Source organism: Harpia harpyja, chromosome 10, assembly GCF_026419915.1.
Source record: "Harpia harpyja isolate bHarHar1 chromosome 10, bHarHar1 primary haplotype, whole genome shotgun sequence".
Lineage (NCBI taxonomy): Eukaryota > Metazoa > Chordata > Aves > Accipitriformes > Accipitridae > Harpia > Harpia harpyja.
Window position 1 is genome coordinate 32,582,914 of NC_068949.1, and position 27,857 is coordinate 32,610,770.

A 27,857-nucleotide genomic window follows, 5' to 3' on the forward strand; every position below is an offset into this window, starting at 1 on the left:
TGAGTGTCCAAGACCTCTACCAGAACATACTGCTTGGACTTGCACATAAGTTGTTTGTATGCTTTTTAAGGGTATTAAAAGGAGCATCATTTTCAGCTTTTGAACCTTTTGTCACACTGACAGCCCAAGCTGGTCGCAAAGAGATTACAGGCATGGTAATTGACTCCAGTTTCTTCTGCAACAATTTATTTACTGATACAAGACGGGAGAAGAGGTTACTGCACTGGATTAACAGCCACAAGCGGCATCAAGAGTTTTCAGAGTTTTCCTGTGGGGTGTGGGGGGGAACCATAAAGTAAGTGAATACCAGTTTCCCCTTGATAACAAAAAAGCTTTCCATACCTTCCCCAAGTTTGGATGTGTTGATGTCAGAGTCATCTCTGGTTCCATTTTGGGATTCCAAGTACGTAGCAGGGACCCAGCCTTGCTCCTCTGCTGTGCTCACAAACCACCAGCCTACAAAAAGAAGTAAAAGAAGTTGCTCAGTCAACATTAAGAGGAACAAGAATAGCAAGATGCTACTGAGAAGGCAACACAGCATCAGCAGCTTTGGTGCAGGTTTGAGTTATCCGGCAGCCTCCTAGAAGGAGAGGGGGTTTAGTCCTATTATACCATTTCTATCAGATACTCTCACAGTGGTAAACGAGTGTGCAGGCAGGCCTCATGTAAAAAAGGTTGCAATGGAACAACCATCAGTTTATTTTAAGAAACCTGAAGTCTATCCATGACAGCTCTGATTTGAGTTCTCCAATTCGGTTTCTCAAAACAAGTCTTGCAACATGTACATCTACAGTATCAAAACACTTTGTTTGTGTATATATGCATATGTGAATGTATGGGAAATAGCACAAACATTTCCCAAATCCTACTATGAGGTATCACAGAAGTCAAAAGATGGAAATAGGAAAGACTTTAGTAGAAGGGCACAGATTTCAGAACAGGACACAAAATAGTAATTGCTTCAATTGCACTTGTCACCACAGCCGGTATTTAACAAACATGACCTGAATTCAATGCCCTGGGAAGCTGGAAGGTACTGCATAGAACAGAAATAAGAGAGAAAAGCTAACTGAAATGTGACTTCAGGCCATAGGCACCAGTTATTTGCCTTCCCACCTGAACATCCAAGTTTCTACCACTATCTACAAAAATGTTGAGTATTCACCAGCTATAGGTATATAACTTCAGGGCACATCCATGGATGAATGAATAAAATTATAGGTGAGCCATCTTATGGTTAAATACATCCCAACCGTAACTATCCTTGCCTCTTTTCTTGCTTGGCTACATTGATCCTCCACTGGTTTTGATGTAGACTCACTCACCCAAGAGCCTGCTGCTCTTAGTTATGGGCACAACTAGATTCTGCTCCATTCAGGTAAGGTCAGAGTTAAGATACAGTACAATAAAAAGCCAAGCAGGTAAAACAGTTCTGTTGCTTCCTACAATCTCCCAGTCTCCCCCCAAAATGCAAGTTGCTTTCTCAAGACAACGTGAACTATTGTTCAACACCAGTCTTTCAGCCTCCCCAAAGGGAGTTGAGAAAATAGCTATTTCTGTACATGCACCTCAAAACAGTTTACAGACTTTAACGGCTGTCATAAACCCAACTAATTTCACAGGAGACTCCCAAGCCTGCCTGTGATGAGCAAAGGCAGGGACGAGCCAGCTTGGTCTGTAAATAGACGGGGCACAAAAACTAATTAATTTATGGTGGGGCAAAGCCCCGAGTTGTGTGACGGCCACACAGCCCTCCCATAGCTGGGAGGCCGCAGCCCTGGGCCTGGCAAGGGGAAGGGAGGCTTCGCTGGGCTCTGCCATCATGCAACATGCAACTTTCTTTAAAGAAAAACAAAGAAACCAGCTGAAACAATGCTCAAGTGTTTATGCTAAAAGTCACCCAAGTTTGTTCCAAATCCTGTCACGGAAGATTTTACAAGAGGACAGTAGTTACAAACCCTCGTTTTCCTCCCTGGGGCCTGTGGCTGGGAGACATTGTGCCCCAGGGGACAAACCCCTCACTTGCCACTGCACAGCTGCTAGGTAGCTCTATTTATTTACTCTCAAAACTCAGACATGGCTTTCCATTTTCTGGCCCAGCAGAGGTTTGGAAACTTTGCTTCACAAGGCTCATGGTTGGAAAGTTTAAATTTAGTTATTCCCCCTCAGCAGGAGGTGAATTCTCCTGCCACGAAGCCCACAGCAGCAAACACGCAGGATTTGCCAGACCGTTTCAAAAACACATCATAGAACCATTTAGGTTGGAAAAGACCTTTAAGATCATCAAGTCCAACCGTTAACCTAACACTGCCAAGTCCATCTTCATGGTTGTTCCTTATTTTACTAGCAACGTATCGACATGGGTAGCAAACACTGTTTTACATACACTTATAATTAGGCACAAAATGTCAGAAGCTGGCTTTCAGCTGCTATCAATTAGACTGGAAGAGTTTATGCAAACTCTTCCTCAGAAAGAAATTAAACAGAATTGCACAAAAAGGACTTGCCTACATTTAAAAACGTGTGCTTGGGCCAAATTCAAACCATGGTAAAGCCTGGTCTTTGGAGGGCTGGATCACACAGCCTTGACACCGACCCAGCGCTAGCCCATTTCACAATGCAGCTCCTCTGGTTTGGCTCACTGAGCTGCATCGTGGCCTTTGAGCTCAGTTCAACGTCTTGTGTTTGGAGTCATAGGGTAGCTGAGCCTCCATCCATCTAAACAGGGCTCCCTGCTAAAAGGCAACCCCTCACCCCATGCCTAGGTGTGCATACACATGCATCCCCCATACCACCGTGCCTCCTTACTGCCATTCCCAGCTCCTGAAAGGCCTCAGCAGGGAAACCTCACGACTCACTGATCTTATGAACAGGCTCCCACATACCAGTTGGAGGTCAAGTCACATTTGAGGTAGGTTACAGTCAAGTAACTCAACCAAATCCATTGCAACATGCAGACAGGGCATATAACAGCCTAAGTGAGGTTTTAAGCTGCTTTGATTCTTCAAGCCATCACTAAGGTTAAAGCTCCTAATCACCACAGAGCTCATGAAAGTTATAATTTCTTTCTAAAGATTTCCTTTATAAACTATGTGCAAGGGTAAAGCATAAACGAGAAACCTCGGCAACTACTGAGAAATCAGCAGTATCTGTCCAGCTTCAGAGAAAACCAGCCCCTGCGGCGAAATTCTCTTCTCCCATTTCAAGCTTGCTTCTCAGAAGGACAAAAGAAGGGCTTTAATGCAGCTCATTGGAGTAGTATGTCCACAGAAAAAAAGTATGTTTTACTTAAACAGCCTGAACAACTGAGAAGCCTGAGAAACTTCCAAGCAGCACCCCCTGGCAGCACAGAAGTCAAAAACGGATGCTCACAAGCAAGATGCGCAGGGTGTTAGAGTGGCTTGAGCAGACATTGCAGAGGCACCTCGCTCCTTGTGAGGTGAAAATCTGAATTATGATGGCACATCTAAGCCATAACCCTACAGAAAGGAAATTACAGCATAGTGCAAGAATTGACAAACTCCTAGCAGAAAATGGCTGAAGCACAGACAAGTTCCACAATGCTGTCCATGCATGACAGCCCAGAACTGCAGAACTCTGCCCAGCTGATCGTGAAGTACTTGCTCTGCACCATCCCATCATTAGAAGCATTAGGGCAGCTGCCATTTGGTCCTACCACCCTTTTCCCCCCACCCCCAGGTTAATGGGGGTTCATGGTTTGCAGACAAATTAGCCAGACTGGCCTTTGTTTGCAGAAAGTCAGGGCTGTAATGGTGCAAACCATCTCTTGTCCCCTCCCCTGCCATCTTTCCCAACCCAGAGCATCACAGAAATGTTGTTAGAAAACTTGCTTTTGAAACACGGAACAAAACATTGCATTTATTTTGAGTTCTCCCTCTATGCTGGAGTCGAGCTCGACTTCACGATTCATTATTAAAACCGTTCTGCAGCAACATCTGCAGGGAATTATGTAAAGTTATCTCTGTGCACTGCCAAGCCAGTCTGAGGTTCGCTCTTGCACTCACACCATCTGTAAAAATTAGGCAGTGCTTTACAGCTTGAGTTAACCCTTACAGATGCCCCTATCTCTCAGGCATCAAAACACAACTCTAAAACTGATGTGGCATGGATGTCTAGACTGAGACTCATCTATCCTCATCCCTGATGAGGATTCAAAGGGAGTTTAAGCCTCACAGAAGGCACACAGGGAGTCGTAGCCACTGCAACCGGACCAAGCTCAGCTTGAGCTTTGCTGCATTACTCCAAATCCTGCTTTAATAGTAATCCAGGAATATGAATTTTTAAGGTAGGAGTGCAATTTTCTCCTCACATCTGTTGACTCTTTGGTTGGCATCTGTCAGCATCCCTAGCTGCAATAGCCAAGATGTCTCTACACTCACAGAGTCCATCTAGGCTCTGATAACTCTGAGGCATTTTCAGCATGGAGCTACAACAGTTACCAAGAGATGAAAGGTTCCACTTGCCATGCATACATACACACTGCAAGATGATGATTGCAAAATAGATTGGTCACACTGGAGAGTGAATAAATGACAAAAATACTGTGATTCTAAAGATCATGTTCTTGCTTTTAATTGTATTCCCAGTCCTCTCCCTGAAAGGCTTTAAAAAAAGCAAAAGAATTAAGCTAAGTGTTACCCACAACCCACACCATGGGAAACTACTAGAACATAAAGGACTACCTTTTATGCAAGTTTTGCTAATGTATACATGCGTCCTCACCCATCCATGCTTCAACGTCGTCCCTTTCTCCACACCAACAGGAAAAATCAGCTATTCCTGTTGAAGTCTGCCTAATCGTAAGATGCTACAAATCACTTAAAAAAAAAAAAAATTAAAAAATTGGAGGATCATGCTGAACATTGGTTTCTAATTCTCCCTTAAGCCATTAACTTCTCTTTAGACTTGATTGTCAATTTATGAGCTTAACTAAAGTAAACAAGAAGGACAGCACCACTGTAAAAGGGAATGGGAATCTCTCCTGCATGAGTAGACTACACATTCTTCTAAACAAACACTTAAATAACACTCCACCTCTCAAGAGTTTTGGAAAAATCCCACTCAAGCAGCAGTCTGGTACATCTGACGTGCTTTTTGGGCTTCAGAGAGCTGCTCCCTTTTAAGTCCTTCTGCGTTGGAACTCTCTTGAGGGTTTTTTTCTGATCCAGCAACTTAAATTGTCCTACAAAGCGGTACTAGATGCAACCAGGTCACTTCCAGACCTGACGCACAGACCTTTTCGTGCCAACAGCTGATTACTTTCCTTCAGAGATGTGATCTGATCATTAAAAAACAGCTAAGGTAAGAGTATTGCTGTGCAGATGAAGGTGCTTGATTTTTTCACCCCTCTAGAGCTCTTCCCACACAGTACATGTATATTTGATACATAGGGAAGTCAGTCATAATTGCCTCGGACACACCTCCAAAGAAGATACAGAAGCAGAAATGTAAAGGCACCAGAAGCAGCATTTTGCAAGAGTAAGCATGTTCTTACACCCACTTCCTAAAAATTCACTACAGTGCCTGTATGCTGTTAGACGCTATCACTGTACACGCTGGCTCTCCTCTCTGTAAAAGGCTCCTTCAGTCCCACACGCTTGGCAAAGGCGCTGGGTTGAAAGCACTGAATTCATATGAAGGCCAGTGGCTGATTTCTGTGTGTTTTGTCCTTAACGATTCGCAGAAGAGGCATCTTTCTTTTAAATACAGAGATACATGCAAGACGTCTTCCTAGCCCGGAGCTGACTATAGTTTGGGGTACAGAAGTCTGTGTGTGAGTCACTGCGCAGCAGACTATGGCTGTTTTCTCAGGATGAATTATTAAAGTTGGTGAAATATTAAAGGCAGCTTTCATCTTTAAACACATAACGTTTCCCAGCCTGTGTGCACTGCAGACTTCACTACAGCCACCACTCAATGACAAAGCAATGTTTGTCTCATTTTAAAGATAGAAGTGGGGCTCAGAGACATGCTCAAGGAAGAAAGATGTGCTTGTGGCAGACATCCTACTTGAACACAATTAAGATGCACAGCACAGGTTCACAGCCCTTCATGTGCCATACCCAAAGCAGATTGGGCCACACATTAGGATTCCAGCTCAGCCACGTGTCATGATCCTTCCAGTCAGTTCACGTCCTACAGCGACATGCTAGGAGAATGGTTCGCATGGGCAACCCCACTTTCCACAGGAGCCTCATTTTGCAAAGTGTTGCAACCCTAAATGTCTGTGCCTGACTGCTCTCACAGTCAAGAGTGAAGGTTGTTACCTTGCTTGCAACTACGGTGGTTGCACTCTAGGTACCAAGTACTGCCAATACTTAGGACTCAGCAGCAGCACAAGGAGTTGCATTCCTTGCACTGCTTTAAGTGTTACGTTACTGAGTTCAAGGAAAATAGAAGTGAATCCCAGAGTCTGGGTGCTGTAACATATGAGGGAGAGAATAGAGTTCTTTCCTGCAATAACTGGCTATTAAGGTAACCAGTTGTTTCCACTCTATATGGTTATGGACTTTGCTGCTGTATTCCAGTTCCTATGGTTGCAAAGCCGGCTGGCACAGAGGGCCTACTACATGTGAATACATATCCTAGTTATTGCTGCCACAGGTTTTTTCCTGGACCAAAGGCAGCTAACTAGGTGTGTACATAAGTGCTCGATACAGAGTCCCAATGTGCGTCTCAGATTCTGGCTTAAACATCTAGCTTGCTTGGATTGGTTTCACATCACATTATATGCACAAACACACACGCATATACGTGGAAATTCACACCCTGACCTCTGCATTCAAATACATATTACCCTAGTCTTCTAGTGGGATTGGAACCATGTTTCCTCATACTTCTGGAAAAAGTAGAAGTGTTCAGAACATGGGAAAAGTTCATGGGAAAAGGGAAAACTGGATAATATACAACTCAGCTCTAATACTTTATGGGTTACATCACTAGCAGAGACGATGGATATTCAGAGTATTAGACAACTAGGAAATACCACAGTACTGGATTTGTTCAAATCTTATAAGCTAGTAGGTGACAAGCCTTCCAGAGGTGCACATTTGGCAAAACGCTTATGTATTTGTCTCTTACTACTGTTGTGACTTTTCGTGTGTGTGTGCGCGCGCACGCATGTGCATGGAGTTAAGTAAAGCACACTTTATCTTTGGGTTCTGATAATACAAACTGGTAGTTACAAACTCTAAGTGCTCTATCTGCAGCTATTTGCTATGGCCCAATTGTTACCCAGGGCCTTCCCCTCCCTGTTTAAAAAAAGGACCTCAGATTTGTGTATTGACACAGCTGGAATGAAGGAATCTGCCAAACACGTTTTCAAGAATTGGCATGTACATCCACAAAGCCATCATATAATCCAGTACAAATTACACAAGTTGTGTCCTTAAAGCAAGGGAGTAAATGCATTACCTATTACATTAACAGCTATGGAAAAGTCTTGCACATTGCCTGTAAATCCCAGATCAAGTCCCATCACACTCCTGGTCACCAGCTTCCCCTAAACTGTCAAGTACCCTGGGATCCCCAAGACAGAAGCAGAGGAAAGCACCACTTGCTAAGCCTGCCCATGGCCAACTCTAAAACACACACAGCCAACAAGCCCAAGGTGTTGCCCAGCATCCCCAGACCACTGAAATTAGGGGATCCACAAAGCAATGAAGTCAGCCGGTTCTACAGGCCAGTCAGCACCCAAGAAGTTGCAAAAAAAGGTTTGCCAAGGCTCAAACATCCTAATGCCTTCTAAAAATAAATTTAAAATAATCTTTCCCTTCCTGCTTTACTTGATTTCAAGAATACCTAACGGTGAAACTGTCTCTGCAATGTGAGCTGCATTCCACATAGCCCAACATGTTTGCGGCTCGCAGCCTTTGTTCAGTATAGGAACAAAAGAAACTAAGAGAGGGAGTGCTTTACTCATAGGAAATATCTCATCAATCACGACAAGGAACAAAGCTATCTTTAGGTGGGCACACTATATTGTGCAAGCAGCCTGGCTGCAGCTGCTAGCCTGTGAATGCCGAGTACTGTACAATAATTGGAGTAGAACAAGGTCCACCCATAGTCCACTGGCTTTTAAGAGGTTACTGACTTGCACTGGTATACTGGCCAACGTGGTCGTGCCATCCAAGCCACAGTACCATCTCAGTTATTACAGAAAAAACCTCTTTACTGATCACACATTTTCCTTTTTTCATCTGATCTGTTTGGAAACAGGATTTCCTATCTGACCTCAAGTTCTGATTGCACTACGTAACAATTTTCACGTTTTCTTGCAATTTTTTTTTCTCTTGGAAAGTGATAGATTTATGGGCAACAAGTGGTACCGGACAGTATCTTCCTTTCTTCTTTCCCTTCCCCCGAAGTTTTCTTTACTTCAGTAGGTCCCAGAAGTTGACCAGTGAGGATACTGACTGCTGCTAGTGTCTTTCAGTACAGCTTCCCTGATCATGGAAGTTCATGGGGCACTTTCCTTCCTCCATGTTCAGTTACAGCCCAGAGTCTTTCATCTACTTCCAAAAGGCCTTCTGTCCTCTATCTCCTTTAGTGTTTCTACTGTTAGGAAGATGTAGCTCAAGTAGGAAAGTTAAGGAATAAATCTATCTCCAACACTCCTTAAAGCCTGTCCCCCCCCACCTCCTCTCCAGCAGCCCATCATTTAAAGGTTGAAATCTATAGATCTGAGGTTTTAATGAACTTGCCAAAGCGATACTATAGGTACCATGTTTACATAAATCAGTATTTACAGGAGCTCCCAACCACAAGTGGGTTTGGCTGGGGCATGGACTCCAGTACACAGCGCGGAACGTACAGAAATCAGGTGGGCAAACCCAGCCCGTGGCAGCAGATGAGTAATCCACTGCCTTCAGAAAGGCTACGCCAGCGCAGCCAGTTCCTGCAGCAGATTTTCCAGAGCCATGAACAACTGACTATAGTAAAGGCATGCAAACAGATGGCTTTATGCCCCACGGGGCATGGAGAGCTCAGCCCTAGGAGCCAACTGAGACTCTCTATTAGTCATTACCAGTTGTGGGGTTGTGTTTTCTGCGGTCAGCCAACAGGGTGCAACAGTCAAGCTCACAAGTAATTTCCTTTACATTCACAGGACTTAATCTTAAAGCAAACACATTTTGTGTCCAAGCTTTCTTTAGGAAAACATGAATAAGCTTTCAAATGGGCCTCATGGTAATCTTGTCCAAAGATTACAAATTACTTCCTAGTGGTTTAAAGAAGTTACAGACCCCCAGCCCCAGCTGATAGGAAACGGCCTTCATAGGCAGCAGAGAATAACCAATATTTACTTCCTGCACAGATTGACAAAAGTCGCTTTTGTTTTAATTTCTTATTCTGAAGTCTGTAGAGAACGTGCTGTCAGTTGCTTACTGGGAAATCCTCAAAACCACACAGAATCAGGAAAAAGACACTCTGTGGACTAGGAACAATCCTAGCAGAGTACCAAACAGCACTCCAGGTGCTAAAGTCAAAGTCATACAGGAATCCCATATTTCAGTCAAAAATACATCTGTCACCTCTGAGGCAGTCTTCAGTTACCTCAGGACAGAACACAGCAACATTGGACAAGAGCTTGAAGCAAGGAACAAAGGCTGCACTATATCCATGAGAAATCAGAGGATAAAGCAACCAAACAGTGATATTAGTTCAGTTTGAAGCACAGCTGAGTCACCAGATTAAAAATGCTGCCTTTTATGAACAGCTTTTATGGGATCCTTCTGAACCACAATACTCCTGCTAAAGGAACTGAGACACCTTGGTTTGCCAGTGCCCAGCACAGTGTGCAAACCAGCACCGCTCTGCAGCGCTCAGATAACTGTCTCACAAATTTCCATTTCCATATCCTGCCTGTTCCTTGAAGCTCTGCTGTCCAAATACAACTTCTATCCAGCTCCATTTATTAGCTAGATCTGGCAAGATTGTAGCCCAGATGGTACGTTATCACAAATACTGATGTAAGCCAAAACGAACACTCTGCTCTCCCTCTGACACGGCTTCATTGCTTTTCTCCTGAGCTCCATTCAAGCCACGTTTCTGCAGTGACCCTGGGAGCTGAGCCTCAAAGAGCTGCCTGCACAAGGCTGCAGGAAATGACAGCTTCGGAAATGAGTACCAGAGTGATGAATAGCAGGCTACAAGAGCAGCCGGTGCGTTAGCAGGCTGCCAATTAATGAACTACATTGTATTGAACAAGGACATACATGGACAAGTAGTATCATCGACACTCCCCAGAAGAGATTACAAACCTAATTCAGTATTTTCTGAAGGGTTTTTCCAGACTTCTCTAAAATTTAGAAGCTTACAGACTTGTTACTATATTTTGTTCAGCAGGAAGCTGAGCTGGCCCTATTTTGAGCAGATTATAGAAAACTAAAAGAAGAGAAAAAAAAAAAGAGGGAAAAGATTTGCCTTTTACCTTTATCCATCATGAAGACCCAGACAGTGAGAATTGCCTGTGCAGGTGGAAACAGAAGGGGACATTCACCTTTAGGAAGGGGGAAACTGAGCTCATCCACGTAGACTTCAAAAAAGCAAAACCAGGACTTAGCAGGCTATCTGGTTCCATCCAGCTCTAACAAAAAGGTCCATCAGCATCATAAGAAGAGAAGATAAATATAAGAAAGTTACTGAGGCAAAAACCTCTGTTAAGATGCTTATTTTCCCCCCCTCAACAAAAAAAAGCACTCCTCTTACATTACAAAAAATACTCTGCACACAGCCAGGTAACTAAGCACTTGTTTCTACTCATTCTGGCTTGGCCTCTGGATAAGAAGGCTACACACTTTGCTCAAGCATCTTTGCAGGGTTTTTGCTACATGGTAGTAAGCATGTAATTTCCCTGCAGCTATGGGAACATCAACAGCAAAATTCCTATTAACACCTTCTTCACAGAGAAAGGCTGGGTTGCCGGCAGCCTCAGTTGCCAGTCTGCATCCAGGAAGGCACCATTAAATGTGCAGTAAGTCAAAGTCCCAATATTTAAACATTTTCATCTTCTGACTCTCTGTTCTGTCTCTTCAAGCTTAATCAAACAAAGCCAGAGCAAGCACTAAAGCACAGATTTGCTGGCAATAATCAGTGAGACTGATCTTCTGATGCTAAAGGTTAGCAAGGCAAATTAATGATGTGAGATACAGAAGAGCTGTCTATCTCCACGCATTTCACAGAGCTGAGACAAGACAAATATACCATTGTGAGGCTTATTCCTTTCCATTAGGAATAAATCAACCATGAAACAAGGGCAAGAGTAATGCTGTCCTTGGGCAAAAAGCTGAGATTTGCAGACCCTCCATTACAAACACACATGCATTACACAATACAGCACCATTTAAAATAAGCAAGCAGCACAGTAAGGGATTACCTAAACCTGTTAGACAGATGATATAGAGGCGCAGTGTTTATCTTTTCAACAAGTAGTCACTAAAGCTTACCCTATGAGTGCATGCAAGATTAAACCCTTCCCTCTCCCCAATACAAGGCTACCAAAAGAGGACACGCTGGACTGCCTGTAACCACCCCTGGCCAGACCCTGCTGCAAGTGCTATACTTTCCATATATCTCCTTTCTTTGCACAGGCAACTGCTATTCCCCAATCACTGTGATGGGGAACATCATAGATGATGATAACATCATAGAAAACCTTGAGTTCAGGCATTTTGCAACCTTGCACTTTCCAGGATCTCACTCTTGGCAGATTGGTGGCCTCTCCCCCCCCCCCCCCCTTCTTCCCCCAAAATGCATTGGTTTCCTCTTCTTATTTTGGGAAAGGTCAGTGATGGAGCACAGAGGCTCCATGTTCACCGCAAGCTGAGAAAGAAGATGGTCCTGCTGCTGGGGAGCTGGCCTAGCTTTGGGGAGTTCTCTGTAAGAGAACCGAGAACCAGACCCATTCTTTTCGTGGGAGGAGTTTTTCCCTCCCCAATTTCCAAGTCTTTGTTACTTCCCTTCCCCTCCCCCACCACCCAAATCCAAACAGAGTTTCCTTTGTCTGTCCCTCATGTAGACGTCCATTCTCTGGAGGCAAGGCCTAGATGTCTGGCACAACAGGACCCTGATCTCAGCTGGGCCTTAGGCACTGCCATAAAAAACAAACAGAGATCACAGAAGCATGGTTCTTGCAATGTAAAACATTCTGAATAGCAAATAAGTCTTTGGATAGGTCTGTCAGCTGACATACTAATTACTATGTTGGAACGCTACAGTTTAACAAAAGCTTATATGGCCTGAAAATTTATTCCAAAACATCCCATTTAGTGACTATGTGTGCACATTTGGAAGGGTAAGTTGGGAGTTCACCGCAATACTAATGTAAAGTACGTACACCTCCAGCAAGACCAACTGGACTACTAGCACATTTTAGCATGACTAATGAATTGAAGTTTCCTCAGCATGTTTTCCTCGCAAGGGCTGCAGGCAACGATTACAGAGTGGAAAGAACCAAACCTGGGTAGAAAGAAAAGTACCTACTCCTGTATCTAAATCCCTACTTGGGAAAGGGATTTCCCATTGCATTTCAGAGAGATCTACCCCCCCCACCTCGTTTGCATGGGCTCTTCAACACACACACAGAGATACGTGCCCACCCCCCCAGATTCTCAGACTCCAGCTCAGTGAAGCATTGTGCAATGCAAGCTGCAGAAGACAACCAAGACTACGCATTTTTGGGAAGGACAAACATCACTTCCAAATCCCCTTCTAACTTACACAGAGACCCTCAACACCAGGCATGAGGGGAGCCACCTCTAAGGCACACCAGTCCCTTGATTAATTTCTTGGTCAATCTTCTGGCTAGTAACTGACACCTTCTGAAGGTTCAAAACTGCCTCCTGATGTTCCTCAATCCCATGATAAGATATAACACAGCTCTTTTGTGCTTACAAGCCATTTTCACGGAAGATCATGCTTTCTTCGACTGACCTATTTGTCACCAGTTGCTAATATAAGTCAGTGAGCGTGGTTGCCTGATACCAACACATATAGTATAGGCTGGGAGCACAAAACAAGCTTTTTGATGTGTTTATTTTGGTAATGGCCACACACCATACTTGCAGTAGTTCATATTAATTATTGGCATCATGGTTTAACCCCAGCTGGCAACTAAGCACCACGCATCCCAGTGGGATGGGGGAGAGAATCAGAAGAGTAAAAGTGAGAAAACTCATGGGTTGAGATAAAGACAGTTTAATAGGTAAAGCAAAAGCCACACACGCAAGCAAAGCAAGACAAGGAATTCATTCACCACTTCCCATCAGCAGGCAGGTGTTCAGCTATCTCCAGGAAAGCAGGGCTCCGTCACGCCTAACGGTGACTTAAGAAGACAAATGCCATCACTCCAAACATCCCCACCTTCCTTCTTCCCCCAGCTCTATATGCTGAGTATGACATCATATGTATGGAATATCCCTTTGGTCAGTTGGGGTCAGCTGTCCCAGCTGTGTCCCCTCCCAACTCCTTGTGCCCCCCCAGCCTACCTGCTGATGGGGTACGGTGAGAAGCAGAAAAGGCCTTGACTCTGTGTAAGCACTGCTCAGCAGTAACAACAACATCCCTGAATTATCAACACTGTTTTCAGCACAAATCCAAGACATAGCCTCATAGTAGCTACTATGAAGAACATTAACTCTATCCCAGCCAAAACCAGCACAGATAGTATTAATTACATAGCATTAACTTGTTAATTTTATTTCTAAAAAAAAAAATCTCCCCAATCTGCCCTGCTAATGAACAAGTTCATCCAGATGCCAAACAGTAACAGGAATTGGTTTAATAAAATTTGGAAGTCAGCTTTATATGGCGCTAAAATTAAGGGCTTAATTCTCTGTTCTACAAAAGGTTAGATTTGTTGGTCATCTGCCAGCACATACTATCTCAACTTTAAGCTATGTCCCTACTTGCTAGTCGACACCTGAAGTTGAAGCAAAATGAAGATTCAAAGGAGATTTAACATCTGGTCTGCACTCTTGCATCTCACCGGCCATTAATGCTACATCACCTGGCTCACCTATGCTGTGCCTAATAACCTTTACCAGACTACTCATTCTGAGGGACACAGCTTTTTTCCATAGCTGAAGTTACAGTACAGAGGCTATTCCAGAAACACAGGCACCAGCCACCAATATCTGAGGAATTATCATACAGACATCTAACCTGCTTCCCAAGTTACCTGAAGATTTAGGTAACAGGAAGGTGGAAATATTCAACCTCGCAACATTTGTCTAGTTAAATTTTGTTTTTCTGATTTTTCCCTACCACTTCAGCTTCTGCAGTTACTGTGGCAACACCTTCCAGGAGTCCCAGAAAAACTCAAGCATGATCCAGACAAAAATCTCAGATATTTCTGTCAGCCTATCACATAAGCAGGTGAGGTCAGATGCACCAAGCCAAAGCTTTGAGCATCACAACCACTGAAATTTCAGAGTATGGTTTGACTTCATGACCTGTTTTCTAGTTTGAGCAAAATGAAAATCTGCATTTTCATATTCTTCTAAAGCCTGTGAGAGGATGTTATTTGCTCCTACTTGGATGCAACAAATGACGTGTGACAGAGGGAGGGGATTGCAAGAGCACCTTCCCATTGCAAGAAACAATTAGTCAATTTTGCTCACATTGTTTAAGTCCTGGGGATTTCTCATCTGCTGCTTAAAGGCACCATTCCTTTGATGAAATGTTGATAATCCTATCCAGTTGCAAAGTTACCAAGCAGCAATAGAAGTCAAGAATAAAGGATACCAACAGCCCTGCCTTCAAGCACTGCTAGCATACCTTAGGATATATGTTTCATAGCTGTACAGTTAAGTGTCATACTGGGTCTTAAGACTATTTTTGGTCTCTAGCTTCTGAGAAGCATTCCTAGGGCAGACTACTTCAGTGATTTGTATTTACTTATTTTTAAAACATAAATAAATATGCAGAAGAGTGAGCGAAGTGTGACCCCAGATCATGGTTTCTGTGCCTGTAGCTATACCATTTAAAACAAGATCAATAGAAAGCCCTACTTTGCAAGCAAGATGCCTGTCTTTAACCAGAGCCAGAAGTCTCATGAGCATGACATTTCATTCAGATATAGCAAAAGACTTCTTACGACAGAGATGAGGTATTGATTAAAAAAAAAAAAACAAAACAACAACAACAAAAAAACCACCAAAAAGAAAAGCAGCTGACGTACCCCCTACCCACTCAAGCAAGCTGTAGGTTTGAAGAAAAAGAACAAAATGAACTTTGGTTTGACTCCTCTGTGCTCGGAATTACTCTGCGACAATGATTCCCTGCTGCCAACACACACTCCGGCTCCGAGAGTGGGGGTGACTACGTCCAAGCCAAACACAAGTGTGGCTGGAAAGACTCGCAGCAGATTAGACAGCTCTTCTTTGTACCGATACACGAAATACAACTGGGGCACCCCGGATATATTAAGGGCACATTCCTTGGCTGAGTCGATGCTTGCTGAGCAGCGCTGCAGGCACCAGTGATGCTCATCTCTGGAGCACTGATACAGCACTTCCAGCAGCTCCCCAAGCTGGCAGATGGAGATCCCTTGGAATGAGACTTGTGAAACACCCCTGAAGGGTTGATATTCTCACTCAGATTATCTAAATCCCGAAGTGGAAAACACACCAAAAGCATCCTTACTCTGAATCACAATGAAATGCTCAGTAAGAGGCTGGATTTACAGAAAGCCAGCTGCAAGCAAAGGCAGCCCTTCGTCATCAGTGTCACAAGCATCTTGAGGAGTCTACTCAGATCTACAGATAAAACTGTATGTCCAAGTCAAGTTCCTACCTCAAAGTCCAATACTTCAATCATGCTGTGCATCTGGAATCAAGCTGTTGCCACTCCAGACACAGTACCTCTCTAGAGAGTCTGTATCCTCCAGAGACACAGGGCTGCAAATGACCCCATTTCTCAAGGGGGTTTTTTGTGGTTTTAAATTTGTTTTTAGAAGTTTTTGTAAAAGGGAACAGAAATATTAGAAACTGCCATTACAGTGATGGTATCATCTAATAAGAAAATAAAAAAATAGAATATGGAGTTCCCTTATTATCCATTTCATGAAATATCAACACTCTTGTAGCCACTTTATAACTGGCCCATCAAGAAAGTATGAAAATTTACACTGAATCAGTTTAAGGGCCAAAACCAAACCAAGTGTACTAGGCCTCTTTTGGGCTTATACGCCATGGCTTTCTCATGGATTTAGCAGTAAAACTTTCAACTGTATAATATGAATGTCCAGTTTAACATCACTAAGTACTAGTAACATCACTGCTCGTTTAAATCAGAGATTATCTGATGGGGCACCAGAAGATTTAGGAAGAGAACAGACATCTCTACCAGCCGTGAGCTCTTGCCCATGCAGCACAGCCTGGGCCAACAAGAACTCCAGCACCTTCCAGTCCTCCTTGTGCTAGTCTCACCACAATGTTCACACTTTGCAGTGGTTTCAAGTTTCTAAATCAGAAGCTTTGCTGGATTTCCAATTTCTAGATATCCCCATGCCAGCGAAAAAAAGAAAGAAAGAAAAAAGATTCTGAAGAATTTTAATTTTTCCAGACTGCATACCAGGCTTAATTCCTTATTCTCTGTTACTATTGTCTACGAGTTCACTTGACAATTTTCAGCTCTTCAGATTTACAGCCATTCCTAGCAAAGTATTTCATCCACAAATAAACGCAACCATCCTTTTTCTGAAGGCAAGGGGAAAATATATAGAAAGCACACAGATGTTTGGCAAATACATCAAAGCTAGGCTAGTCAGTACAAAAACCCTCCCCAAAACCCCTGACATTCTCAGTGCTTTAACAATACAATCAAATTTTAAATATGAACAGAGGGGGATTCCAAATGGGTACATAACATCTACAATAATAAATTAATTGTAAGTGCACAGAAACCTGGACTACAGAAAGCTGTACACTGTATTAGACATCTTCGTGTGCCACTTCATTCTGTGAGGCCAGCCACACTGAGTCTGAGCAAATCTTTGTTTTTCACATTACCTAGTCTCATCTAATTTCATATTAGTGATATCAACTCCTGGCCAGTAGATATCAACTTACTGTCTTTGGCAAACTTGTGCTTGTGTTCTCTGCACAGTTGGAGAATATGGTATTTGGCTCTTCAAACCCTGCGATTTGCTGCGGACCCATGTACATTCACTTAGATGCTCTTGGATCTTTGGAGAGCAGAGAGCACTTTCCCCTCCGACAATATTTCATAACTTCAGCACGTAATACCTTTTCCAAAGGAGGACAGATGTGCAGGAGTAGTTTCAGTCTTCCAAGAAGTTTTCCATTAGGATCTTGATTTTTCTCTGGCTGTGTAGTCCAACAGCATAACCGTGGCCCCTGCAAGGCTGGAGACGGGAGGTTGCTGCAAGCAGACCATCCAGCTGAGGTACTGCCCATTCGCCCTCCGGGTTCAGAGATGCTGCTGTGAGGAGGCCTGCCAGCACACAGCTACTCACCCTTTTCTGGGGAGCTTTGAAAAGGGCATCATAGAAGAATAGCTTAAGCCCAGCTTGTCTTACAAGGGGAATTTCAGCCAGAAGCCATTACATCAAACATTCAGGCTTTTGAGGGGGGGTAGAGAGGTATCATATGGGATGGGTGGGGGCAAATGGCTCTATTTTGTTTTCAGAATACTGTATATCCTAGTTACAGGAAAGAAGCTAGCAATAATGCCTATCCCACTCCTACTTCAGGGTTTGTTGTTGTTGTTGTTTTGGGGTTGGTTTTTTTAGTTTTTCAGGCTTTGAAGAGGAGAGTGAGGAAGATGAAGATCCTGAGCTCCAAGAATTTCACTCTTGGCATGCCAAAGCCATCAGCAGAAATGCCCAGATTTTCCACAATGGCTTGGATACATGCCACAGTAAAAGAAGCCACTTCATAGTAAGCTTCCATCCATGAGGAGACACACTTCACATCACTCAGCTTCAGGGAGAAGGGTCTACTTCCCTTCGCTACAGGGAGAGCTGATCTGTATGTGAACTGCTCCTGCGCAAACAGCTATCAGGCTGTTCGGTCAGCTGGGGGACTAAGGACACAAGCAAGTCTGTTGTCATATTCAGGAAGGCATCAAATCCATGATGATGTTCAAGGTGGATTACTATGGGCTAAAGTAGTAGAAACCCTGCAAAAAGCGGAAGGGGGGAGTTGATGGGAAAGAGGACGGTTGTATCCCTAAAACTCCAAGGGGAAGTCAGGTTTTTGAGCAGGGATTTGGAAGCTGGAAGCAGAAAGACAGCCACAAGTTAACTTTTTGATATCTGCATGCACATTAGGAAATATTATTTGTTTCTGCACATTCCTATTAGGATGCATTAGTTTTTGCTTACTCTCCATTTTTTTTTTTGCCAGGAAACCCTGATACTGCTGTCACATGATTAAGAAGTTGCTCACTAATTCAGCAGAAACCTGACACTCCAGTGTCTCTGGCTGTAGCCACTGTACAAAGAGCATTTGGGATCCTGTGGCATCTGACAGCTCTCCTCTCCTCCAAGATTGACATTAACCAAAAGCCTCCTATCCAAAAAAAAAAAAAAAAAAAAGCTAGACGGAATACAACCCACATTCCTCCTATTTTGGGAAAGTCTGGATTGGAAACCTAATTTCTCATCTTGAACCCATGTGTAGCTGTTTAAGTGTAGTTCAGGAGCCATGTGACATTTACAGCTTATTCCTGTGAATGCTATAGAAAACTAATAAAAGAGTAAGAATTATCAGGAAAATGTACTACAAAATGCAACGCAGACTAAACTGGAGCAAATGCTGATCATATTCATACCACTGCTGCCCACCAAGGACCTTCTGCTGCACAGAAGGGATGTGGTGTTGGGAAAAGGCAATTTAGTGACAAGTTGAGAGCTTGAAAACTGTGAGGCTGGGCACTCAGTTCCCACTTCGCCCCAAGCCTGCTCCTCATTTCCATGAGAAATTGCATTTGGATTTTCCAGAGTCTCTGCCACCTATTCAGAAACCAGTCTTGAGCAGAAATGGCAAGTTTGCACTGCTGCCAGTTCTTCAGCCCTTACTTGGTCACACCGTAAAGTCTTCTGCCTCTTGATTCCCTTCTACCAACCTTCAAACGGTAATTTCTAAACACTTTGGGCAAAATTCCACCTACAACATACTACTGGCTTTGAAACAGAAGAGGACAGACAAACATCCAAATACAAATTGAGAGCACTTGCTCAAAAGCCTCCACTAGTGTCTCAACAGTTCTTGACTAGTCAACACCTTACGTTTTTATTTTTAAAATATACTTCTGCCATGGTTCTTGGACCCCTTAAATCAACATCAAATTCCACTATGGATTTAGACTTCACAACGTGACTTCAGTTCTCCAAGCACAGAGTAAGAGTCTTGTGAGAAGGTATCACTTCTGCCAACGTCCACTTCCAAGTTCTCCAGCCCCGGATAGCAGAGAAACAAAACAGGATAGCTGCGTAACAGCAGTCAGCCTCCTGCACTCTCAGGAGCTTCCTGGCTACCACTGCATTATGAATTTCATGAGCTGTCAAATGGAGCTGGGTCCAACTGTGTGCCCACTGGTTTGAACTGCATGGCTTGGGGCACCACATGCCATGCCAATGCAATATCCTGTCACTAGCATGTGACAGGAGGCACAGCTCTATCATTTCAGGGAATATTATGAAGCTGTACACATCCAGCAAAGCAAAAACCTGGTATGGCCCATATTGAGAGATGGAAAGGTGCACACAAATATCAAGCCCAGCTGGGCACCCAGTTATAAGAACTAGGATGATCAGGAACTAGTTGCTGACTTGAGCAAAGCTTTCACATCCATTCACTGGCAAAACTGTACAAGTCCAGTCAATCACTGCCTCAGCGTTGGCATCCCTGAATGTAAAGCAGCAAAAGGGCAGAGAAAGATAGATAGGAAACATGACGAGTTACACGACTCATTTTCCTCCTCCATACTGGAAGTTGGCACAGACACCAGAGAGCACAGGAGGCAAAAATTAAGTAATAGGGAAAGTGGTGCATGACAGACAGATACATTTGAGTAGCAGATGTCAAGAAAGAAGCCAACTTTAACATTCCTTTGCCTTTCAGGCCACAAGGCACCTCCCGTAACTAATGCACCTGGAGCGTTTTCAAGGATGCTGGCCACATACTGCTCACAAACTTCATGGGATTAACAGTACAGCCTGTGGGATGAATCACTCCTATATCTTTCTTTTTTTATCCCACATTAAAATCTCAGAAGGAAGAAAACAGTGGCTTGCTCATAACAGATTCTCTCTCCTACTCTCCAAAAACATGCAAAGGACTTGTTACAAATTAGATGTTGCTGAGGCTACAGATAAATTCCAGAGGAGTGCGTACCACCAAAATAAAAGCACCCGAGTTACTTCACATTGTTAACCGTACTGTCTTCTGCCATTTTTCTGTGGTTATTTGTTATATTGCTGATGGAAGTGGTCTGTCTGAAGTGCGAGTTGGCCATAGGCAAACATTCAGTGGAACTTTGCTATCTCCAGGAACTAGCCTTTACAAGTCCACTTTCTCCCAGAAAGAGTTACTGTTCAGCTTCAGAAGCCAAAGATAAGCGGTTCTGACCTCTGTCATGGCTCCAGTTGAACAGGGGTGACTATAGTTGTGAAATTTGCTTTCTTAAGTGAGGGCTGCTTTTACTAATCTAGGTCAGGCTCAACTATAGCAATCAAGGCTCCTTCCTGCCAACTCACTTGCAAGAAAAACACTAAGTACCAATGGACAGTCTGACTCCAGAGTTCTACCTTATAAGTGCAATTCTAGTCCATCCACCAAGACCTGATGAAGGCACAGCTCTGAGACAGCTACAGAAAAATGCCTCAGCATCACATTGTTGAGGTTAAGGCAAAACCTAGTCCCACAGAAACACAGGATTTTGATTTCCTTAAACTGAGGAATATGCTGTTACATTTCCTTAGATCAGAATGTACTCCTGACAGGCAAAATTAGCAGAGGATTTAGCTATCACAAAAGATCAAAAAGCATTAATCACATGGGATTCTCCACAGAAGGTATAGGAGATCAGTGGAAAGGAACAAGAAACACAGCAGAATAAATGATACCCAGGAAGGAAGTTGCTAATCCCCACCTGCACTCAGTTATCCTCACTTGAGGCCTCCCCTCCTGCATGCGTTTAAGTTTCTACCAAATTTACCTGGGGACAGTCAGATGGTCTACTCATGAGTCTGCTTAAAGAAGAGGCAAAGAAGAAATAGAAGAAAGATTATATTATTTGGGGATATGGAGAAGAATTACTAGTTTAGGCAAGTTTCAGCTAAAGCAGATGGCGTTCCTGATGTACCAATGACCTAGCACTGTTATTTTACAGAAACCAGAGTAGCTCACCTGGCAGCCTGCAGCCTTTGCTAAAGTGCAGATGAGTTTGGCCCAGTTGCTACTTCTATTCCTGTTGCAGCACTGCCCCCAAGACATACTTGCTAAGGGCAAGTGCATGCCCAGGCACTCAGCCTCTGCCATGTCTGCACATAATCAGTGGAAAAAAGGTCCTTGTGCGACTCAAGGACACCATGCAAGGAGGCCTCAACACTGGCATCTGTTACAGCATTACAAAGGGTCGCTACATCTCATCTGTAATGGAAGTTTCCCTGAAGCCACCAGCATTTTTCCTCAAATGCCACTACACAACAATTCCTGGTAGCCCGAGCCAAATTTAAACCAGTGTCAGCAAGCAGCTTGCAAGCCATCCCCAAAACCATTCATTCCTTGAGTTCCCACATTCTGTGCATTCTGCAGACAGCATCCTCATTTGGGGATATTGGTTTCTGTTTAGGATTGTTTGCAAGGAAAACTCTGGGGTGGCATAGGGAAAGTAACACCCTTTCAAGTGGCTGGCTCTCAAACCTGGATACTTCTGCAAAAGAGATACTTAACTTCCCAGTTGAGTGGAAGGGTTCATGTGCCAACCCCCAGAGGCTCATTTCTTATTTTAAAACCAACAGGCTAACAGCCCAGGAAGCATATAGTCAGCTCCAAAAATACACCAAAGACATCTGGAATGACCAAGTGTGTAATTTAACTTGTAGCTGGTAGAGGAACCAGTTCTGCTTGCTGTATTCAGGAGGAGCAAAAGAGACATTTTCTATAGGGCTCAGTTATCCCATTTGCCTGGCAATGGAAATAGCATCCTATTTCTGGTCATTCTACTTTTATTCAAGGACATTTTGGTCACAGAAGGTCTACTTGAAGCAAGGGAATAATTTGCAAGCTCACCCTCAGCATACAGCCATCCCCTAATTTTGGTTCTTCATCCTCTACAGAGAGTTTCCTTCTCAGTAACGGTAACGAATTTTAGATAGGATTAAGAACAAAACCTCAGAGAAACTGTTTCTCAGATTCCTGATCCTGGTTTTGGGCAAACAAGCAAGCAAGCTTCACCTTCTCTCCCATGAGTCAGTGTGTGTAGTCTTCCCCCTGCCCACACCCAGAAATGCAGATTCTTCAAAGTGGTTTCCAGGGCACTGAATAAATTGGCCTTGAGTTTAATCCTAGGGTTTCAAATGGTCAGTGATGGATCTTCCCAGGTTCACATTACCCATCCCAAATCTCCAGCTATACTCAGTTACAACAAATGGGTCAAGTATCTCCAAGCAACTCAGGTTCTTCCTCATGGAGGGAGGCCTCCAATAACATCCAAATGCTATAAAAGCCCATGTGGGAGATTAAAGTGCTATTTATGAGCTTCCCAATGTTCAAGCCAATGATTCAGGTTTAATATTAGATGCTGTTCTTCCAATCCTAGGGTCACTACTGCATGGAGATTTACCCTGCACCCCTCCATCACCTCCATCACGTTTGAGTAGGGACTGTGTTCAGGGCTTCCTTAACTTCATTTTGGTTTCAGCACACTGAAATTGTTATTCGATTGCCAGGTTTTGTATGCAGTCACCTAGACTCCCTAAGAGCTATTGTCCTTTAAGAAGGATACATTTCACCTGCACATATGGTCGCCATTTGAAAGTCAGCACAGTGCCTCAAGACCTGGACATCAAATCATGAAGGTGTTATCTTACAGTCGTCAGACAGCGCAGACGTGTGCCTGCCAGCACTAGGCTAGCTAGTCAAGCTGCTGCTAATCATGAAAAAGCAACAACTTACTTTCTCTTTTATCCACGTATCAAACCAGTCTGGGATTCTTAAGCAAACATATGGCAGCTGTATTAATATAGAAGCAAAGTGAAGCTAGGTCTGTGGCATGACTGCACCCAGCATTGCCCTTACCCTCCAACCACTGGGAGATATGCTTGCATTAAAGCCCATCCCACCAGCACGCTTACCAGAAAGGGTGTGCGCACACGATGGGAGAGAGGAAAAGATCAGCAGGAGGCAGTTCTGTGAACAGAATTAAAACAACTTTTCAAGCTAGGGCTTTCCAGCACGCATTTGCATTGCGGGGGAGAAATAGGAGATACGGACTCAAGCAAGGTCTGGGAAATACTTCACATTATCACCAAGTTGAAGTTTGACTATGTTGCCAGTATAACTGCAGTCCAGTTTCTTTTGAAATAAAGTGATGTCCCATTGCATGTGAAACTTTCAGATGAAGTCACACAGTATCAAGATACAAAAAACCAAACCGGCCAATATAAATAGTAAAAAGAAGCCAGCCAGTAAAATAGAGATCCAAGAGAGCCCATCTCATCCCTTGCATCTTCCAGAACTGCTTCAGTTAATCCAGCCATGAGCCAACATCTTTCTACCACAAAAATAATTGAAGTCTCCATCAAGAATGCTGGAAAGTCTCATGTCCCACCAAGGGGTGGATGGGAAGAGCCGACATACACCCCTCTGTCAAGCCACCCCCTAAATCTGATTGTATTATGAAACTCCTAAGAAAGACAATTACTTCTATAGGTTTTGCTTAATCTGAAGATGGACAAGAAATTGGTTTGTGGGGAAACTGAACTCTTTTTAACATGAAAACCAAAAGTAACGAGTTATGCTACTAGTCGTAACTGAAACGCGTCTGCTAATGATTACAGCTTCCATTTTACTGCCAAAGTATTATTAGAACTGCTTATTTGCTGTGCAGCTTGGGGAAAAAAAAAAATCTCTTCCATCCTTTATTAATCTTGTCCTCATCTGACACAACAAAAATGCACCATCAGTCTTTTGCTTACTTGGGAAAATGGGCCTGAAAGTCACCACAAGAGCCAAAGTCTTTGTGTACAATTGCTTTCTTGATTAACTAGAACAAAGGGCAGAAGACGTCAGTCACTATGCATTAAGTTTAGTATTTTCGGGGCTTATTTAAAGCCATTTCAATGACTTGCTTTCTTAAAAGAAACTTTGACATAACAAAAACCTATGAAAACAATGCTTTTTTTAATTTTTTTTTTTTTTTTTTTTAAAGGCAGTCACATCCCAAGGAACATAGCCCACAAGGTACCTAGAGGACTCATTGGAAGGCCTCAGTAATATCCTTGTATTTTCTTGGCCTCAGGTAGTTTCTTGCTGCAGTGCTGAGCTGGTGACCTATTTGGCTGATATAGGAAACCCAATCATTAGAAAGTTTATGTATTCTAATACGAAAAGCAGATTTTCCTTGGAAACATTTTCTTGGGGCAGGTTTCAGGGTCTTGAAACTGGCAGTGACTGCATAAACAGAGGAGGTAATGAGTAAAGGCTCCAACCAGGGATGCTGTGTAAAATTTTTTCCTTTCCAGCCTGCCATCCTGGGCTCCAAACAGGGTATGCAGTGGAAACAGAGAGAATTTAACTATCTGCCTGAGTATAAAGTCTCAGCACAGCAGGATTAGATGAGAAGGGAAAGAGGAGGGAACTTGCAGTCAGCTGGAAATTTCAGAATTGAAGTTTTCAGGGGCCTCAGAGAGTCTACTTACTATTCAGGAGTTGTACAGCAAACTTAAAGGTAGTATTTCTTGCTATCTTGGCTTCTCCGCACTTACTGATGTGCCCCGTTCCTCTGAGACTAAGTTGCCTTTATAGACAACTAAGTCTTCAAGTCCGTGGTTTCAGTGGTCACATCCCACTCTCTCCCCAGCAACCAGACTAACAGGGCAGTCTCAGAAGTCCTGAGCAGACTTCATGCCCACAGCTACCAAACATGAAGTCCAGACAGGCTTTTTCCCTCTCCTGCTCCTAGAGCGGGGCTTAAGGGTCTCAGCTCCTTGGATATGGGGAAGTCAAAACAGCTGCAGATAAACAATCTTTGCAAGGGCTGACACTGACTTTTTCCCCACTTTGAACTACACTTCTTGTGGTTTGGAGACAAGAAAAGTCTCCGTGCATGCTGACCTGGCATGCAGGTGCATTGCAGGTCCCCACCTTGTGGGACCTCTTTCACTCCTGCCTGTGTGAAGGCTTTCTTGCTCTGCTGGGTCTTGCAAGGCAGGGGAATTCCTCTCCCTGGGCTCCCATTCCCATTTCTTGAGAGATTAGAGAACTGTAGAACTAAACAGGTAGTATTTTGTTCCACATCAAGCCAGGTGGAGGGAAGTTTAAAAGGGAACCTGTTTACTTCAGTGGGATGCTTAGATGACAGGAGATGGGGGAAAAACCCAGCCCTGGAGATGCATATTTAATGTATCTGGAGACTTCCTATTCACAGCAATAACCCTTCCCCCAGCTTAGAGAAATTTGAGGGTGGGGGAGAGTTGTCCCACAAAGACATGACACCAGCTAAAGAAAAGGCAAATGAATGCAGAAGTCAAAGTGGTTGGACTTCAGATGTCTCCATAAAAAGGGGAAAAAAACCCCAATTCCACATAACTGAACTATCCCTGTCAGAACAGCAGTTGGCCAAGATTAAGTCAAACAATGGGAATGGGACTGAAAAATTAATATAAACCACACACTATAGCCCAAAGCATTTGAGAAAATATGCTCTATAGGGATGATTTCAAATTGGAAGTTCAGTCTTACTGTCTCTCTATCTGGAGTCATGTTCCTTTAAAACAATTTAAAAGCAAACACTACATAGAGGGGATCTGATAGGTACTATTAAAGAGGAGAATGCTTTAGAAGAATATGACCTCATGACATCTCTTATGTCCCTATTACTTGTTAATCATTCTTTTCCCTCTATGAGAGAATGAAATGAGGCAGCATTGCTTGGAAAATAGTAATTCATTTCTTACTACACTGAAAGCTTCCATGATGAACCTGACAGAACAACACTACTAGTTAACTTTAGCAAGACTTTATGAATGCACTGAAGGTCACTTTAGTAAGACATTCAGCTGTTCCCAACTCAAGTGGGACTCAAATAATACAAGCCACCAATCAACTCCTGCATCCCAACAAGCAAAACATCCCTATAGCAGTGCTCCAGAGCAGTTTGGAGATGTCCCAGGAAAGCTTCAGCAGAATTAGGCATTGCAGACAGCCATATTTCAAGTGTTCATAACGAGCTTGTCACCAAGAAGTCAGAGCAAGCATACACTGCGATTCAAAGTTGGGCAAAGGAAAACCAAGCAAGGATGTCTATGAAATGCAGAAGGGCTTCCCAGAAGAGATGGAAATGTCACAGCACAATTAAAGGGACAATCTCTCCTTATCACAGGCCTGGAACGAGTATTCCCAGCAGAAAAGCAGGAGCCCACCTCAATCCCTTTGCCCAGTCACAAAACCACAGGTATTTTGGAGGTGGCAATGGAGAACAATGTAATTTTCCACAGTGACAGAGGACAACTACAAACACCAGAGCATTAACAACCCTGCTTTGATTCCAGCATAGTTACCTTCCCAGCTCTTAAACACAGAAATAAACGTCACTTGCTGTGTAAGTTACTAAGTGGGCGAGAGGAAAGGCATTTAGACATCACAAGACAGCAGCACAAATATTACAATGCATTCATAATTCAAGCATTTTGTTTTATGCAGCAACCTCCCAACCTCAGCTGAGATGATGGTGTGGTGATGCTCAAGCAGTAGGCAGGTCTAGAAATGTCAGTCTCAAATAGCTTATTGTTCAAGCCTAAGTACGGCGCAGCCTTGAACTGCAGCTCAGAGGTAACTGCTTCAGAAATGTTGCGGCACACTTCCATTCTGGGCACAGTAAATCTAAGTTAAATTCTTGAAACTCAAATGAGGGCTTCAGCCATACCAACATCCTTTGCCTGCTGAAAGTTGTACAGTCAGAAGAAGAAAGCAGCCACCACCCCCCTACCCTTGCAAAGGCACACATTTAAAAATCCAATAAGATTAGAAAAAAGGCAAGAAAAAAAGGGGTCAGAAAATAGCTTACAAAACAGAATCACCAGAGAGGTCAGGGTAGGCTGTCAAGGGCTGCTTCCAGCATAGTACAGCTGCTAAAGTCATTAGACAGTGTCACCCCACCCTTGGGCTCCCAGGGGCAAAAGCAGAGGAAGGAGGGCTCCTCCTCATCTCCTGCTGACCCGGCTGCTTCTGGTGTGAGTGTAAATTCTCTCCATCCATGCAACATTTTGCAAACAGGCCATTGGAAGAGGGAGTGCCTGTTTGAAGTGTTTGCAGGGTTGGTCAGGCACTGTATTCCCAGAAAGGAGCTGATCTCCAGTGAGAACTTGGCTAGAGCAAGTCATCACATCCAGTTTTACCTCTCTGCTCTAAGCTTGTCTCAGGCTTCCCCCGGAGCCAGCACAGAGCCTGGACTAGTCTAAATGTTCCTGTTCGTCCTATCAATACTCCATTGACCCCATTTCCATTGACTACTTTAAAACAAGGCACCCAGGCTCCCTCCATAGACACCAGCTTCCAGACAGCGAAAGTTTAAAATAAAACCCACCCTTTGCAAACAGACACACAAACAGGATGCTTTGCTTACACTGTTGCAAAACAAAGCGCGAA

At 43.6% G+C, this 27,857-nt stretch overlaps 1 protein-coding gene across 6 annotated transcripts in view; it reads right to left on the reverse strand.

Moving 5' to 3' along the window:
* Positions 1-27,857, reverse strand: part of SH3PXD2A (SH3 and PX domains 2A) — a 269,424-nt gene that overhangs the window by 40,155 nt on the left and 201,412 nt on the right. For all 6 annotated transcript variants that reach the window (XM_052798568.1, XM_052798569.1, XM_052798567.1 and 3 more), the window contains one exon: positions 343-456. In XM_052798568.1, coding sequence (XP_052654528.1) covers positions 343-456 — 114 coding nt within the window. The remainder of the gene's footprint in view (positions 1-342; positions 457-27,857) is intronic.